Source organism: Pseudophryne corroboree, chromosome 7, assembly GCF_028390025.1.
Source record: "Pseudophryne corroboree isolate aPseCor3 chromosome 7, aPseCor3.hap2, whole genome shotgun sequence".
Lineage (NCBI taxonomy): Eukaryota > Metazoa > Chordata > Amphibia > Anura > Myobatrachidae > Pseudophryne > Pseudophryne corroboree.
This window is the reverse complement of record NC_086450.1, coordinates 242927121-242945711: the sequence shown is the minus strand read 5'-3', so window position 1 is coordinate 242945711 and position 18591 is coordinate 242927121. Positions and strand designations below refer to the sequence as shown.

Here is an 18591-nt window from a genome sequence, read left to right as displayed (position 1 = left end):
ATACTAATTAAATTAGTATATATGACATCCAGAAGTATTCTAAATTGTTAGCCAAAAAACAGGCATCTGTGCCAGTGACAACATTACACTTCCCAACTGATGACTTGGAGAAAAGATATATAAAAGGAAATGTATGTACATCTTTGGATACTAATTGTTGCATAAAAATGATTATCCTTGTGAGTGAGTGGGTCCTCCAAGTCCCAAACCCTGACAGAAGACAGAGACAGATAAACTTGTGCTGTGTCCTATTTAAAGACAAATGTTGCCTGTCACTCTGTCACTAAATCGATGTGCCATTTGCTTACAGCCGTGTACTCTGGGGAATTGTTCCGAAAATTGATCTGTTTCTCTTTCATGCAGAAAGAAGAAAAGGCCATGATTGCAAAGATGAACAGACAGAGAACAAACTCCATTGGACATAACCCTTCTCACTGGGGAGTGGAGCGGAATTTCTACAACCATCTGGGAAACAACCAAGTCTCAAAAGAAATGAAGAGAATGGTATGTGGTTTATTTACCCTGTCCCTGGCTTCTGAGGTCCAAGCAAAAGTACCTTCTAAGATCATACACCATTTGCATACTTACATCTCCTGATTACACACGCCAGGGTACTGTATAAAGGGGTTTAGTATGGGATCCCGGTGGTCACAATACTGATGATGGAATCCAGACGGCGAGTGCAGTGTGTTCCCTCACAGGCTCGCTGTGCTCATCACGCTACGGGTCCGGTGGCGAGCTTAGCTCACCACAATAATTTATTCCTTGTCGGGGGGTGGCTTGGAACCCCCCTACCTCCCGAGTGGGGATCCAGGGCCCCGGTCGGGATTCCGACTGCCGGGATTCCCATGGCTGTCGGGATTCTGGTGTCGGTATCCTGACAGCCAGGAAACTAACTGCTTCCCGTATAAAGTAGTGTGACAGTTGCTGGCCAGCAGTCCTATGAGTTGGAATAGCAGCAACAAGATCGAGCTCGTAGTTCAGACACAACACAATCAAATATCCCAGCAGCCATTGTCAGGGAAAATAGTATGGACTGTATGGAGCTCTGTCTGGACTGTATGGAGAGTTCTGTGGAGCTGAATTAAACATTCTATGGGGCTATGGGCCTGATTCAGTAAGGAACGAGAAGTGCGGAAATAACAATTTAGCATTAGCAACACTTCTGCGCACGCCGCTGCATGCATGTGCGAGGATTTCGATCGCATGCACTTGCAATTTAAGTCTCGGCGGTTGGCGGTGAAGCTGCATTTTGGGGGCGGTGACTTGACATTGGGGGGCAAAGTCCGGACAACAGAGGCTTTTCCGGACCGTTTGCAGGGTGGGCCTTGATGGCTGCGTGACGTCACACACAGCGACCCAAAACATGGCGGCCCGGCGACTGTCTTCGCGGGTAGGCTGCGGAGGCAGGGGGCTACCCTTAAGATGCGAGCACATTGCTGTTTAGCGATGCGCTCACATTTCAGCGTTGGGGGGGGGGGGACATGCAGGGCGGCCTTGCCCTGTGCTGAGTGGCCCCTCACATGCTAGAGAAGGGAGTTGTAGTTTTGCGAATTTTCCCAAAACTACAACTCCTGCTGAATTAGTCCCTATAAGTAGAGTTATTTGCAGCTGTGTCGACAATTCTTTGGGGCTGTATGAAGAGATCTATAAGGCTATCTGAACTTTATAAGGTTCTTTAAGGTTAAACAGAGAATCCTATATGGCTGTATGGAAAGTTGGGTGGTCTTCAGTATGCCGGCTGTCGGGATCCCGGCGCACAGTATACCGACGCCGGAATCCCGACAGCCGGCATACCGACACTTATTCTCCCTCGTGGGGGTCCACGACCCCCCCTGGAGGGAGAATAAAATAGCGTGGCGCGCGTAGCACGCCACCGTGCCCGCAGCGTGGCGAGCGCAGCGAGCCCGCAAGGGGCTCATTTGCGCTCGCCACACTGTCGGTAAGCCGGCGGTCGGGCTCCCGGCGCCGGTATGCTGGTCGCCAGGAGCCCGACCGCCGGCATACCATACCACACCCTGGAAAGTTCTGTGGGGATCTATGAAGAATTCCTTCATGCTAAATCATGTATTCTATGGGGCTGCATGGAGAGTTCTTTACATTTTGTATAAAGAGTTACTGTATATGGAGCTGTTGGAGCATTCTATGGGACTGTATGGAGCATTCTATGGACAGTATGGAAAGTTTTTTGTAGCTGTTGGGAGAATATTATGGGGCTATAAGGAGAGTTCTTTCTGGCTGTATGGAAAGTTCTATGGGGCTCTATGAGGTGTTCCTTCGTGCAGAATGATGTGTTCTATTGAGAGATCTATCATTTATGTAGAGTTTTATGGATCTGTATGGAGCATTCTAAGGGGCTATAAGGAACAGTCTATGGTACTCTATGGAACGTACTATGGGGCTTTATGGAGAGTTCTGTGTAGCACTTGAGAGAGTATTATGGGGCTATGGGGGTAATTCCAAGTTGATCGCAGCAGGAAATTTTTTAGCAGTTGGGCAAAACCATGTGCAGTGCAGGGGGGGCAGATATAACATTTGCAGAGAGAATTAGATTTGGGTGGGTTATTTTGTTTCTGTGCAGGGTAAATACTGGCTGCTTTATTTTTACACTGCAATTTAGATTTCAGATTGAACTCACCACACCCAAATCTCTCTCTCTCTGCACATGTTATATTTGCCACCCCTGCAGTGCACATGGTTTTGCCCAACTGCTAACAAAGTTCCTGCTGCGATCAACTCAGAATTACCCCCTATATGGAGAGTTCTATGTGGCTGTTGGGAGAGAGAGTATTATGGAGGTATATGAAGAGTTCTGTGTGGCTGTATGTAGAATGTTATGTGACTTTGAAGAGTTTTGCATGGATGTTTGGAGATGGCTGTATGATGATTTCTTTGGAGCTGTATAGAGAGTCCTATGTGGCTGTTTGGAGAATTCTGTGGGGCTGTGTAGAGAGTTCTATAGGGTTGTATGAAAGAGTACTATGGTACTGTTTGGAGAATTCTTTGTGGCTGGATGGAGATTTCTGTGTGGCTGTATGGAAACTATATGGCTGTATGGAGAGTGTTATGTGGCTGTATAATACAGCGTTCTATGGTGCTATATGGGATTGTCCTTTTAGCTGTATGGAGAGTTTAATGTGGCTGTATGGAGAGTCCTATGGGGTTGTATGGAGAGTTATAGTTGTTATAAGTTTTGTTTAAAGCTTACATTTATTATTCTTTTTTTTTTTCTCATATTATATTTTTATTGAGTTTTAACAGTAATGGATAAGGGAGGAGGAGGGATACAGAAATGGAAAAAAAGGGGGAAATAGGGGGAAGGACTCGGGGGATACACACAAATGAGCAAAGAGCATACAAAAAGAATCTAGGTCCAAAATGAAAACCACATGGAAAGACACACTAGTCAATCCACATTGGAATATAACAATATAATAATATGGTAATACAAGAAAATGTCAAGTTACTTGCTTGAGCCCATATATACCCAGAAGGATATACAATTACGGGCCCATATTCGGTGAGGAAGTTCTACCGGCCGTCCCATGAGCTCTCACTTGCTAATAGTTGCTCCACAAGATCCAGCGCAGCCAGGGACATGTGGCTGAAGAATAATAAGTAGCCCCTCTCTTTCAAACTCATAGTGGGATTGGACCATATTTTCAATAGCTTCAATAGTGGGAACAGTAGTTGTACGCCAGTGACGGGCTTTCAAAAGTTTAGAAGCGATAGGTATATGACCCAGTACATAACGATCGTTTGATGTAAGGTCACCAAAATAGATATAAAGAAGAGCTAACTTTGGTTGGGGGGACACACCAGAAATCCTAGGACATTTGTCATTAGAGTGAACACAGAGTTCCATAGTCTAGTAATTGCGGGACACTACCAAAAATATGCAACTACGTTCCCACATTGCAACAATTTCTCCAACATAGTTCAGGAGTAGAGGGTTGCATTTAAATTTGTTATTCTAAATAAGATTTATTTACGTCTTTTCCCCTATTAGTTTTTACTTGGTTACTGTCCAAAAAAGGAGCTTAAAGCTATTTCCCTGCCCCATATGTTGTAAATACATCTATTCTAGTAAAAGCAAATCCTGAACTGAGGTAAATTAAAATTATTCGTCATCTTCTTTTACACAAAAGAGACACTGGGTCACTTATAAAGCAAGTAAAATGTATTACATCTCATTTATCGCAATTTCATATAGATTTGCATGTTTGTGTTTCCATGGTTACACTTTCTTTATGCAATGCATCTACTTCAAGCATGGAAAATAACTTTGCTTCTAATGGAGCAGTAAAACCAAGGTCTTTTATAAATACTTTTGTGACCTCTCAGATATCAGGGAATAACTTCAAATTGCTCTATACATTATCCATGTTTTGGAGAATTTGATGTACAGACTGATATATCTGTGCACAGTGGTCTCATTGGTGCACAACAGATACGTTACGTCACAAAGGCTTACATGCTGCACCACTCTTTATTTTTGCTTTGTTAATGACCGAAACTCAAGCATTTCAGAAGATTATTTTATTCAATGTAAGGTAAATTGTTCTGCTATATATTATAAGATTTAAGTCCTGCCAATTAAGAACAATAAACATAAAGCAACATTTATATTCATAACCAGAGAAAACATTTCAAACCATTTGACTAGGGAGTTGGGTTACAAAGTCTATAAGCTGATTTCCTTGTGATTTACATTATCCTGGTGAGACAGAGTTTGGCATCCAGAGATATCCATGTAATAGTTACTGGCTCAGTACATGGAGCTTCACTTTGCGTGTTTTTGTAATATTACTGAATGTCTGACATACTTTTCTCCATTTTCATTAAATCCTCCAAATTTTGTGTTGTTTTACTGGTTTTACTGTTTATTCCGTGATAAATTCTGAAACACACTTTTTTTTGCAGGGATTTGAAGACCCAAAAGACAAGTAAGTTGAAATGTTTAATTTTTTTTATTTTATTTTGGATGTCCTGAATAAAATAAATATGCTTTTTGTTGGAAACACCTAGACATATTGAGCTGTGGAAACCTTTTCCATCCAGCATCATCTCATAGTGTCTGAATTGTTGTATGACTTGTATAAATGCTGTAAGGAGGGGTCTCATCATCATGCAGCATCTGGTCATTTTATGTCCCTGATGCCCTTTTCAGTAATCGTAATCTGAAATCCCAGAAGTTTGCAGCCCTTGCCAAAACCTTGCACCTCACATCTTCTTATGAGGCTTTAGTCTTACTGAGCATTTAAACAGTTTTCAGTCTGCTAATAACACCAATTACATGGTTTTAAAGTCCACCTTCAGGTGAACAGGTATTGGTTTCTGTATACCCTCCCAGAACTTTTACTAACCACATTCCTTCCTCACATTGCCAGACTGTTCTTCATATACCCTCTTGCACAACTCCATTCTGAATACTCATAAAACAAATCACTAGACTGATAGGACACATGATTACCACAGCGAAATGCTCAGTCACCTCTCATTGGAAGAAAACTGAGGGGTATGTTAACCTAGTGTTGGCGTTAGCTTTTCACCAGTTTTACGGTTGGATTGCATTCAACATTGCACATATGTACAGTATAGTAAATAATTAAGGAAAATGTAAACATGGTAAAACAAATGTGCAAGATATTACAAATGTCCATGTAGTAAAGCAGTGGTTCTCAGGACCCCACACAGTTCACGTTTTGCAGGTTACCTAGTAGGAAAACAGGTGAACTCATTACTCACTGACCCATTTTAAAAGATCCACAGGTGGAGCTAATTATTTCATTAGTGATTCTGTGAGGAGACCTGCAAAACATGCACTGTGTGGAGTCCTGAGGATCGAGTTTGGGAACCTGTGTAGTAGACTATGGCAACTGATCAAAATAGTTTGCAACAAATAAGAAATCATTAAAGAAAAAACAATATATAAGTAGAAAGGGGAAGTAAATAGAGGGGTGTAGTATGAGTGGCCGGCGGCCGGGATCCCGTGGGCCAGCATACCGACAGCTGGACGAGCGCTAATGAGCCCCTTGCGGGCTCGCTGCGATTGCCACGCTGCAGGCACGGTGACGCACTAAGCGCGCCACTCTATTTATTCTCCCTCCAGGGAAGTCGTGGACCCCCAAGAGGGAGAATATGTGTCGGCATGCCAGCGGTCAGGATGCCGGCGCCGGTATGCTGGTCGCCGGGATCCCGACTGGCGGCTTACTTAAGACCACCCAAATAGAGGATAGGAGACATTGGGTGGCAGGGAAAGGAACTGTACTGACGGAGAACTATGTACTACATAAGGGAAATGTATTCCTAATTTCTGCAGCAGGGTACACTGTATTCCACAGGGAATAACATCGGGGTGTAGAGTAGGATCTTGATCCGAGGCACCAACAGGCTAAAGCTTTGACTGTCCCAGGATTTTGTGCTATGCTTGCAGTCACACTGTGAGGGTTTTTTTTGCCAGGTATTCTGTCTGCTTAAATTGTACTTTTTGTCACACTAGGAGTACGGTTACAAATAATGGGGCAGATGTATAAACCTGGAGAAGGCATAAGGAAGTGATAAACCAGTGATAAATGCAAGGTGATAAAGGCACCAGCCAATCAGCTCCAATATGTAAATTAACAGTTAGGAGGTGATTGGCTGGTGCGTTTATCACCTTGCCTTTATCACTGGTTTATCACTACCTTATGCCTTATCCAGCTTAATACATCTGCCGCTATGTCTGCTATCCAGGATGAGGATTCCAGGGCTGATCCTGCACCAGGCAGTGCTGACGCCATGGATGGTCCTGAGGAAAATGTAGCAGCTGAGGGTTCCGGTTCTGGGGTCTCTGCACCCCAAGGTCAGTCGGCAGCACCAGGGGCAGATCAAGTCCCGCCGTGGGCTACCTTCACTAATTTACTGACTACGCTGGTAACTAGACTTACGCCCCCTATGGGGCATTACAGCCACATATTGTCTCTACAATTAATCCGCCATGGGCAGATACTCTGTCTTCTCAGTTACAGCAATTAAATCAGTCTCTGGTTAAACAACAGGCTAACCCTCGTCCGCCTAAGACCAAGGGGTCCTCTAAACGGGCCATTACTTCCTCACAATCCACACATGTCCCGGATACTTCTTCCGATGAAGATGGCGCTTACACTGATCCCACTGATACTGATCCAGATACCAAACAAAGAAAAAATCCGCACAGATCATATAGGTCATATATTCATTTCTCTATCGTCCTAGTGGATGCTGGGGTTCCTGAAAGGACCATGGGGAATAGCGGCTCCGCAGGAGACAGGGCACAAAAGTAAAGCTTTCCGATCAGGTGGTGTGCACTGGCTCCTCCCCCTATGACCCTCCTCCAAGCCAGTTAGATTTTTGTGCCCGGCCGAGAAGGGTGCAATCTAGGTGGCTCTCCTAAAGAGCTGCTTAGAAAAGTTTAGCTTAGGTTTTTTATTTTACAGTGAGTCCTGCTGGCAACAGGATCACTGCAACGAGGGACTTAGGGGAGAAGAAGTGAACTCACCTGCGTGCAGGATGGATTGGCTTCTTGGCTACTGGACATCAGCTCCAGAGGAACGATCACAGGTACAGCCTGGATGGTCACCGGAGCCTTGCCGCCGGCCCCCTTGCAGATGCTGAAGTAAGAAGAGGTCCAGAATCGGCGGCAGAAGACTCCTCAGTCTTCTAAAGGTAGCGCACAGCACTGCAGCTGTGCGCCATTTTCCTCTCAGCACACTTCACACGGCAGTCACTGAGGGTGCAGGGCGCTGGGAGGGGGGCGCCCTGGGAGGCAAATGAATACCTATTTTGGCTAAAAATACCTCACATATAGCCTCCGGAGGCTATATGGAGATATTTAACCCCTGCCAGAATCCGTTAAGAGCGGGAGACGAGGCCGCCGAAAAAGGGGCGGGGCCTATCTCCTCAGCACACAGCGCCATTTTCCCTCACAGAAAGGCTGGAGGGAAGGCTCCCAGGCTCTCCCCTGCACTGCACTACAGAAACAGGGTTAAAACAGAGAGGGGGGGCACTAATTTGGCGTTAGAAATATATAAAAAAGATGCTATAAGGGAAAACACTTATATAAGGTTGTCCCTATATAATTATAGCGTTTTTGGTGTGTGCTGGTAAACTCTCCCTCTGTCTCTCCAAAGGGCTAGTGGGTCCTGTCCTCTATCAGAGCATTCCCTGTGTGTGTGCTGTGTGTCGGTACGTGTGTGTCGACATGTATGAGGACGATGTTGGTGAGGAGGCGGAGCAATTGCCTGTAATGGTGATGTCACTCTCTAGGGAGTCGACACCGGAATGGATGGCTTATTTAGGGAATTACGTGATAATGTCAACACGCTGCAAGGTCGGTTGACGACATGAGACGGCCGACAAACAATTAGTACCGGTCCAGACGTCTCAAAAACACCGTCAGGGGTTTTAAAACGCCCGTTTACTTTAGTCGGTCGACACAGACACAGACAGGGACACTGAATCCAGTGTCGACGGTGAATAAACAAACGTATTCCTTATTAGGGCCACACGTTAAAGGCAATGAAGGAGGTGTTTCATATTTCTGATACTACAAGTACCACAAAAGAGGGTATTATGTGGGATGTGAAAAAACTACCGTAGTTTTTCCTGAATCAGATAAATTAAATAAAGTGTGTGATGATGCGTGGGTTCCCCCCGATAGAAAATTATGGGCGGTATACCCTTTCCCGCCAGAAGTTAGGGCGCGTTGGGAAACACCCCTTAGGGTGGATAAGGCGCTCACACGCTTATCAAAACAAGTGGCGGTACCGTCTATAGATAGGGCCGTCCTCAAGGACCAGCTGACAGGAGGCTGGAAAATATCATAAAAAGTATATACACACATACTGGTGTTATACTGCGACCAGCGATCGCCTCAGCCTGGATGTGCAGAGCTGGGGTGGCTTGGTCGGATTCCCTGACTAAAAATATTGATACCCTTGACAGGGACAGTATTTTATTGACTATAGAGCATTTAAAGGATGCATTTCTATATATGCGAGATGCACAGAGGGATATTTGCACTCTGGCATCAAGAGTAAATGCGATGTCCATATCTGCCAGAAGATGTTATGGACACGACAGTGGTCAGGTGATGCAGATTCCAAACGGCACAAAGGTGTATTGCCGTATAAAGGAAGAGGAGTTATTTGGGGTCGGTCCATCGGACCTGGTGGCCACGGCAACTGCTGGAAAATCCGCCGTTTTTACCCTAAGTCACATCTCTGCAGAAAAAGACACCGTCTTTTCAGCCTCAGTCCTTTCGTCCCTATAAGATCATATCTGCCCAGGGATAGAGGAAAGGGAAGAAGACTGCAGCAGGCAGCCCATTCCCAGGAACAGAAGCGTTCCACCGCTTCTGACAAGTTCTCAGCATGGCGCTGAGACCGTACAGGACCCCTGGATCCTACAAGTAGTATCCCAGGGGTACAGATTGGAATGTCGAGACGTTTCCCCTTCGCAGGCTCCTGAAGTCTGCTTTACCAAGGTCTCCCTCCGACAAGGAGGCAGTATGGGAAAAAATTCACAAGCTGTATTCCCAGCAGGTGATAATTAAATTACCCCTCCTACTACAAGAAAAGGGGTATTATTCCACACTATATTGTGGTACTGAAGCCAGAAGGCTAGGTGAGACTTATTCTAAAAATTTTTTTTGAACACTTACAAAGGTTCAAATCAAGATGGAGTCACTCAGAGCAGTGATAACGAACCAGGAAGAAGGGGACTATATAGTGTCCCGGGACATCAGGGATGCTTACCTCTATGTCCCAAATTTGCCCTTCTCACTAAGGGTACCTCAGGTTCGTGGTGCAGAACTGTCACTATCAGTTTCAGACGCTGCCGTTTGGATTGTCCACGGCACCCCGGGTCTTTACCAAGGTAATGGCCGAAATGATGATTCTTCTTCGAAGAAAAGGCGTCTTAATTATCCCTTACTTGGACGATCTCCTGATAAGGGCATAGTCCAGGGAACAGTTGGAGGTCGGAGTAGCACTATCTCGGATACTGCTACAACAGCACGGGTGGATTCTAAATATTCCAAAATCGCAGCTGATCCCGACGACACGTCTGCTGTGCCTAGGGATGATTCTGGACACAGTCCAGAAAAAGGTGTTTCTCCCGGAAGAGAAAGCCAGGGAGTTATCCGAGCTAGTCAGGAACCTCCTAAAAACAGTGCATCATTGCACAAGGGTCCTGGTAAAAATGGTGGCTTCCTACGAAGCAATTCCATTCGGCAGATTTCACGCAAGAACTTTTCAGTGGGATCTGCTGGACAAATGGTCCGGATCGCATCTTCAGATGCATCAGCGGATAACCCTATATCCAAGGACAAGGGTGTCTCTCCTGTGGTGGTTATAGAGTGCTCATCTTCTAGAGGGCCGCAGATTCGGCATTCAGGATTGGATGCTGGTGACCACGGAGCCCAGCCCGAGAGGCTGGGGAGCAGTCACACAAGGAAAAAATTTCCAGGGAGTGTGATCAAGTCTGGAGACTTTTCTCCACATAAATATACTGGAGCTAAGGGTAAATTTATAATGCTCTAAGCTTAGCAAGACCTCTGCTTCAAGGTCAGCCGGTATTGATCCAGTGGGAAAAACATCACGGCAGTCGCCCACGTAAACAGACAGGGCGACACAAGAAGCAGGAGGGCAATGGCAAAAACTGCAAGGACTTTTCGCTGGGCGGAAAATCATGTGATAGCACTGTCAGCAGTGTTTCATCCCGGGAATGGAAACTGGGAAGCAGACTTCCTCAGCAGGCACGACCTCCACCCGGGAGAGTGGAAACTTCATCGGGAAGTTTTTTCCACATGATTGTAAACCGTTGGGAAATACCAAAGGTGGACATGATGGCGTCCCGTCTGAACAAAAAACGGGACAGGTATTGCGCCAGGTCAAGAGACCCTCAGGCAATAGCTGTGGACGTTCTGGTAACACCGTGGGTGTACCAGTCGGTGTATGTGTTCCCTCCTCTGCTTCTCATACCTAAGGTGCTGAGAATTATAAGACGTAGAGGAGTAAGAACTATACTCATGGCTCCGGATTGGCCAAGAAGGACTTGGTACCCGGAACTTCAAGAGATGCTTACAGAGGTCTTATGGCCTCTGCCGCTAAGAAGGGACTTGCTTCAGCAAGTACCATGTCTGTTCCAAGACTTACCGCAGCTGCGTTTGTCGGCATGGCGGTGGAAAGCCGGATCCTAAGGGAAAAAGGCATGCCGGAAGAGGTCATTCCTACCCTGGTCAAAGCCAGAAAGGAGGTGACCGCACAACATTATCACCACATGTGGCGAAAATATGTTGCGTGGTGTGAGGCCAGGAAGGCCCCACAAAGAAATTTCAACTCGGTCGTTTCCTGCATTTCCTGCAAACAGGAGTGTCTATGGGCCTCAAATTGGGGTCCATTAAGGTTCAAATTTCGGCCCTGTCGATTTTCTTCCAGAAAGAATTGGCTTCAGTTCCTGAAGTCCAGAAGTTTGTCAAGGGAGTATTGCATATACAACCCCCTTTTGTGCCTCCAGTGGCACTGTGGGATCTCAACGTAGTTCTGGGATTCCTCAAATCACATTGGTTTAAAACCAGTCAAATCTGTGGATTTGAAGCATCTCACATGAAAAGTGACCATGCTCTTGGCCCTGGCCTGGACCAGGCGAGTGTCAAATTGGTGGTTTTTTCTCAAAAAAGCCCATATCTGTTTGTCCATTCGGACAGGGCAGAGCTGCGGACTCGTCCCCAGTTCTCTCCCTAAGGTGGTGTCAGTGTTTCACCTGAACCAGCTTATTGTGGTGCCTTGCACCTACTAGGGACTTGGAGGACTCCAAGTTGCTAGATGTTGTCAGGGCCCTGAAAATATGTTCCAGGACGGCTGGAGTCAGGAAAACTGACTTGCTGTTATCCTGTATGCACCCAACAAACTGGGTGCTCTTGCTTCTAAGCAGACTATTGCTAGTTGGATGTGTAATACAATTCAGCTTGCACATTCTGTGGCAGGCCTGCCACAGCCAAAATATGTAAATGCCCATTCCACAAGGAAGGTGGGCTCATCTTGGGCGGCTGCCCGAGGGGTCTCGGTTTTACAACCTTGCCGAGCAGCTACTTGGTCAGGGGCAAACACGTTTGCTAAATTCTACAAATTTGATACCCTGGCTAAGGAGGACCTGGAGTTCTCTCATTCGGTGCTGCAGAGTCATCCGCACTCTCCCGCCCGTTTGGGAGCTTTGGTATAATCCCCATGGTCCTTTCAGGAACCCCAGCATCCACTAGGACGATAGAGAAAATAAGAATTTACTTACCGATAATTCTATTTCTCGGAGTCCGTAGTGGATGCTGGGCGCCCATCCCAAGTGCGGATTATCTGCAATACTTGTACATAGTTACAAAAATCGGGTTATTATTGTTGTGAGCCATCTTTTCAGAGGCTCCGCTGTTATCATACTGTTAACTGGGTTTAGATCACAAGTTGTACGGTGTGATTGGTGTGGCTGGTATGAGTCTTACCCGGGATTCAAAATTCCTCCCTTATTGTGTACGCTCGTCCGGGCACAGTACCTAACTGGCTTGGAGGAGGGTCATAGGGGGAGGAGCCAGTGCACACCACCTGATCGGAAAGCTTTACTTTTGTGCCCTGTCTCCTGCGGAGCCGCTATTCCCCATGGTCCTTTCAGGAACCCCAGCATCCACTACGGACTCCGAGAAATAGAATTATCGGTAAGTAAATTCTTATTATCAATCAGTTACTTCCCATTGTTTATAGTCAAAAACAGTTCCTAGAAAAAATTCTCAGTATTAACCATTAATTTGGGGGTGCTCCCTGGAATAAATTAATCATATTAGAACACAAAAAGAAAAAGTATTCCACATTGGGGCACAAATCTGATCCAGATACTTCAGATGGGGAAACTCTGACACAAGTGGATGTTCCTGACCTCTTGGAGGCCATCAGGCTCATTCTTCAAATTGAGGATGAAGAGGAGCCTCCTACTACCTCTAAGAAACCAGATAAGTTTAAACGTCAGAAGGTGACTAAATTGCTTCTACCCCATGCTGACCACCTGGTTGACATACGTCAGGAATCCTGGGAATCGGCAAGAACGAAATTTTCACTGTCAAAAAAGATGCTAGCCCGTTATCCCCTCGCGGCAGAGCTACGTAAAAATTGGGAAACACCACCTCCGGTGGATTCTCAGGTCGCACGCCTGGTGGTGTCCTCGGCTCTGCCTGTCACTACCGTCACCTCCCTTAAGGAACCGATGGATAAGCGTGTGGAGGGTTGCTTGAAGTCCATTTACACTCTTGCAGGGGCTGTGCATAGACCCACTATACAGCTGCCTGGGCGGCGAAAGCTATTGAAGCCTGGGTTCAGGAAGTTGAAGCGGAACTACCTTCCAATTTTTCTGATAATGCGAGACAGTGTCTTTCTTATATTGTTACAGCCTCTCATTTACATTCAAGAGGTGGCATCTGATGCCGGTCTCCTGGCGGCCAAGGCGTTTATTATGTCCATTCTGGCTCGCAGGATTCTCTGGTTGCGATCCTGGTCTGTTGACCTGGACTCTAAAAAGACCTTGGAGGTGATACCCTTTAAGGGGAACACACTGTTTGGGGAAGACCTCAACAATATTGTTGCTGATTTAGCATCAGCTAAGATTGCTTGTCTGCCTAGTACTACTCCTTTGGCTCCGAAGGCTAAGAGTACTTCCTTTTGTTCCATTCAGCCTCTGGGTAAAGCAAAGGGTCAGGCGTACCCAAACAATACACGCTCTTCCAAACACACCAAGCCCGAACCAAAATGTGCCTGGGCTGCCCGTCAGTCTGCTTCCAAAACGAATAAGCCTGCCGCATGACGGGGCAGGCCTCCCCATGGGGGATCCCAGGGTAGGAGGCCGACTTCTACGGTTTGCTCAGGTGTGGTTAAAGACCACTTCAGATGCCTTGGTACGGGAAGTCCTCACGGTTACGCCATCTCTTTCAAGAAACGTCCCCCTCATCGGTTTTGCTCAACAAACATCCTTCGGATCAGGTAAAAGCAAAGACGCTCCATTTGGTGGTGCAATCTCTCCTGGATACAGGAGTGATAGTGCTGGTGCCTCTGGCTCTCCTCCCAACAATTCTGGAACTGCGGGCAGTGTTCAATACACTGACACTGGCCCTGCCTTGGATACAGAACAGGCCTGTTCAAGTACAGTCAGACAACACCACCACTGTGGCGTACATAAATCATCAAGGCGGCACTCGAAGCCGCATGTTGATGAGAAAAGTGTCAAGGATACTTCAGTGGGCAGAACGCCATCTGCCAGCCACATCGGCAGTGTTCATTCCGGGAGTCCTCAACTGGTAAGCGGACTTCCTCAGTCGTCAGGACGTACACGCAGGAGAGTGGAGCCTTCATCCAGAAGTATTTCAACTCCTAGTGAACAAGTGGGGCCTATCAGATGTAGACCTGATGGCGTCTCGACACAATCACAAGGTTTCCTGTCTTCGGAGCAAGAACAAGGGATCCTCAAGCGGCATTCATGGACGTACTGGCAATTCCATGGAACTTTCGGCTGCTGTATGTGTTCCCTCCGGTGTCACTCCTGCCCAGAGTGATAAGGAAGTTCAAGCAAGAAGGAGGAATACTACTTCTACTCGCTCCAGCGTGGCCCAGACGGCATTAGTTCTCAGACCTACAGGGTCTCTCGATAGAGTGTCCTCTTCTACTTCCACAACATTCAGACCTCCTCGTTCAGGGCCCTTGTGTCTACCAGGATTTGGCCCATCTGGCTTTGACGGCGTGGTTCTTGAAGCTTCCGTCCTAAGGGCCAAGGGTTTTTCTGAGGCGGTCATTCAAACTATGTGGAAGGCACGTAAACCGGCTTCGGCTCGGATTTATTACAGGATCTGGAATTCTTATTTCACATGGTGTGCTGCTAAGAATGTTGATGTATTCAGATTCAGTACTGCCAATGTGTTGGCTTTTCCCAGAACAGGGCCTGGATATAGGCTAGCGTCTGGCCTCGCGCAAGGTTCATATTTCAGCCTTGCCTATTTGGGTTCAGAGAAAGATTGCGACTTTGCCTGATGTTCATACCTTCACTCAGGGTGTTCAGCCTCCCTACGTTCCTCCTGGGCTTCTTGGGATTTGTCGGTTGTTGGACGCCTCCGTTTGAGCTCCTAGTGTCGGTGGACCTTAAATGGCTTACTTAATGGCAAGGTCTTGATTTTGCTGGCGATTGCCTCTGCTAGAAGGGTTTCAGATTTAGGTGCCTTATCCTGTCGGTCACCTTACCTGATTTTTCACCGTGACCGGGCGGTTCTTCGGACCCACCCTGGTTATCTGCCTAAGGTGGTGTCTTCTTTCCACCTTAACCAAGAAATTGTGGTTCCGGCCTTTACCTCTCCGGTTTGTCATCCAAAGAGAAGTCTTTGGATGTGGTACGGGCTCTCCGTATTTATGTGAAAAGAACGGAGTCAGTTCGGAAATCTGACTCTCTGTTTATTCTTTTTGGTTTTCACAAACGTGGCTGGCCTGCTAATAAGCAGACCTTGGCCAGATGGATTAGAATGGTGATTGCACATGCTTATGTACAGGCTGGCCTTCCAGCTCCTGATACCATTAAAGCTCATTCTACTCGGTCTGCTGGACCTTATTGGGCGGCCCGCCGTGGTGTGACCCTTGAACAATTGTGCAAGGCGGCGACGTGGTCCTCAGTGAACACGTTCATAAGGTTCTATGCCTTCGATACTTCCGCCTCCCAGGATACTTCCTTTGGACGCCAGATTCTTGTGCCCGCTACAGGGCTTCCCCTCCCATGAGGAACTGCTTTAGGACATCCCCGATGTTATACCCTGTGGAATACAGTGTACCCTGCTGCAGAAAAGGAGATTTATGGTAAGAATTTACCTTTGTTTCTCCGAGGTACAATGGATTCCACAGGGTGCCCACCCTGACGCACTTAGCTTCTTTGGGTGTATATGGCATTATCTGCTGGTACCTTCTCCTGTCGTGAGAATGTGGTGCTGTGTGGGTACTAACTGTTATTGTCCCTTTTCTACCTGCTACTGCATTGGACTGATTAACAAAACTGAGCTCCTGTGCACAGAGGATATATAGAGGAGGCGGTGCAAGGCATCCAGGGACAGTCAAAGCTTTAGCCTGTTGGTGCCTCAGGACAAGATCCTACTCTACACCCTGATGTTATTCCCTGTGGAATCCAGTGTACCTCGCAGAAAGAGATTTAACAAAGGTAAGTTCTTACCATAAATCTCCTTTTTTTTCTTCAGACCACTTCTTACCCATACTAGCGTCATTCTTCTAATACACAACAATTCTTGTTTCTTACTATGCTCTGGTTCCCAGTGGGTTGACTCAAGGTTATATTGGTGAAGCACCAATTACCCCTTACCTGAAGCGCCAGTAAAACACCACTATCCCATAATTGTACAACATCAAATGCTGTTTGGGCTTCTACTGTGGTGGCTAATTGCTCAATGTTTTTATTTTTAGCGTGTTTGCGCTGCCAACTTTTCATTTTTTGAGAATTAAATAGTTTTTCCTAATTTGGTGTATAACATATCCATTTTTGACCTGTGTAATGCTCTAGCTCGGCTAGTACAGGGATTTTAAAAAGTCCCTCTGCAGTTTGCGTTGTCTCTGGCTGCAAATCTCCGCTGCAGCCATGGAAGGCCAGAGTAGGACACCACTTAATGTAGATAAGTATGTAGCAAATTCTTTCTTATTTTATGTAAATAAAATGTTTAAAAACAATTACGTTGTCATATTACTTAGCACAAATTCTCTGTGGGGAGATCTGCTTAGCACACGGTATGTAGTCACGATCCCAGCGGTAGGCATACCGATGCCGGGATCCCGACCTCCAGAATGACAGCAGGGGGCCGAGGGATATTCCCACTTGTGGCTGTCCACGACACCCATAGAGTGGGAATAGAACCTGTGCTGAGCGCAGCGAGCCCGCTAGGGGCTTTGTTACACTCGTTCCCCCTGCCGGCATTCTGACAGCCGGGATCCCTGCGTTGGCATGCTGACCGCCAGGATCCCGACAGCTGCTATCCCGATCCCAACCCCAGCACACACTCACTGTGGAAGGATTTTTTTTAAGTCCCTATAGTTTGAGTGGGTGATTTCTTCTTGATTTTCTGTAAGTGCTGGAGTATTAATCTGAATGAAATTAAGTGACACCATATATTCAGCCTGTGTTGCCAATTAATTATATTTAGAAAAATAAGCATGTGCTTTAGTCTAAACATTTTGGGTTTCTGTAATAAATTAATATCACCTGTAAAAAGAGTTAATCTTTTGGGACAATTACAGGTTGAGTATCCCTTATCCAAAATGCTTGGGACCAGAGGTATTTTGGATATCGGATTTTTCCGTATTTTGGAATAATTGCATACCATAATGAGATATCATGGTGATGGGACCTAAATCTAAGCACAGAATGCATTTATGTTTCATCTACACCTTATACACACAGCCTGAAGGTCATTATAGCCAATATTTTTTGTAACTTTGTGCTTTGAACAAAGTGTGTGTACATTCACACAATTCATTTGTTTCATATACACCTTATACACACAGCCTGAAGGTCATTTAATACAATATTTTTAATAACTTTGTGTATTAAACAAAGTTTGTGTACATTGAGCCATCAAAAAACAAAGGTTTCACTATCTCGCCCTCACTCAAAAAAGTCCGTATTTCGGAATATTCCGTATTTCGGAATATTTGGATATGGGATACTCAACCTGTACTTACTTTTCATAAATCCATTACTTAGTTTAAGTATACATTCATGGCAAAACTGGGTTTTTTTGTTTGTTTGTTCTTTGGGGGGCACCTTTTTGAAAAAATTAAATATAAGTTTGAAAATTAAAAGCAATTCATAATGAGTGCCAATTAACAACCAAACAGCAGCATGAGAGTAATGTCTAACCTCCAAACCCCCAAAACAATGACTCTAAAGCTGGGTACATACTTGTCCAATCCCCAGGAGATCCGACCAACGGTTTTGCCCGACATTAAGTAATTGTGTACCCTCCGCTGAGCGACCCGCGCACCCGATCCTGGACGCCTGTCGGGTCTCCTGGTTTTTAAACCTGCTTAAAAACCAGGAGACCTGATCGCTGTCCAAGCTGCCGACATTGTAGTGTGTAGACTGCGGAGACCTGAGCAGGCGACTGATCTCCGGTCCCTGCAGCCCAGCACACGATCAGCGTTGTGGCAGTGCGGGATCTGGAGGGATCCCAGCACCGTCTGCCGCTGCTGTGTCCCTCGTCAGAGGGTATGGCGGCGGGGATCAAGGTGACGGGACACGTAACTTTACCTGTGCAGAGTTTGGCAGCATGCGGCGTGATTAAAAGCATTGGGCATGGCTTCCAGCTTCAAAATTGGTGCCACGGCGCTATTCTTGAAATTCAAGATGGCCATGATTGGCTCGCTGCGTCATCACCCCGCCCCCTTGTGCCGGCTAATACTAGACAGCGCGAGGCAGCGGCTGTCAGACCGACAGCAGAGGAGGAGCGGTAAAGAGCTCCTGAAGAAAGAAAACGTTGGGGAAGTCCTAAAGGTGGCAGCA

The 18591-nt window shown here is 46.3% G+C and overlaps 1 protein-coding gene across 1 annotated transcript in view; it reads left to right on the top strand.

The window, feature by feature from the left end:
* ADCY5 (adenylate cyclase 5) overlaps positions 1 to 18591 on the top strand; it is a 984560-nt gene that overhangs the window by 808231 nt on the left and 157738 nt on the right. Inside the window, exons 8-9 of the mRNA XM_063934061.1 lie at positions 364 to 504; positions 4924 to 4946. Of these exons, the coding sequence (XP_063790131.1) occupies positions 364 to 504; positions 4924 to 4946 (164 nt within the window). The remainder of the gene's footprint in view (positions 1 to 363; positions 505 to 4923; positions 4947 to 18591) is intronic.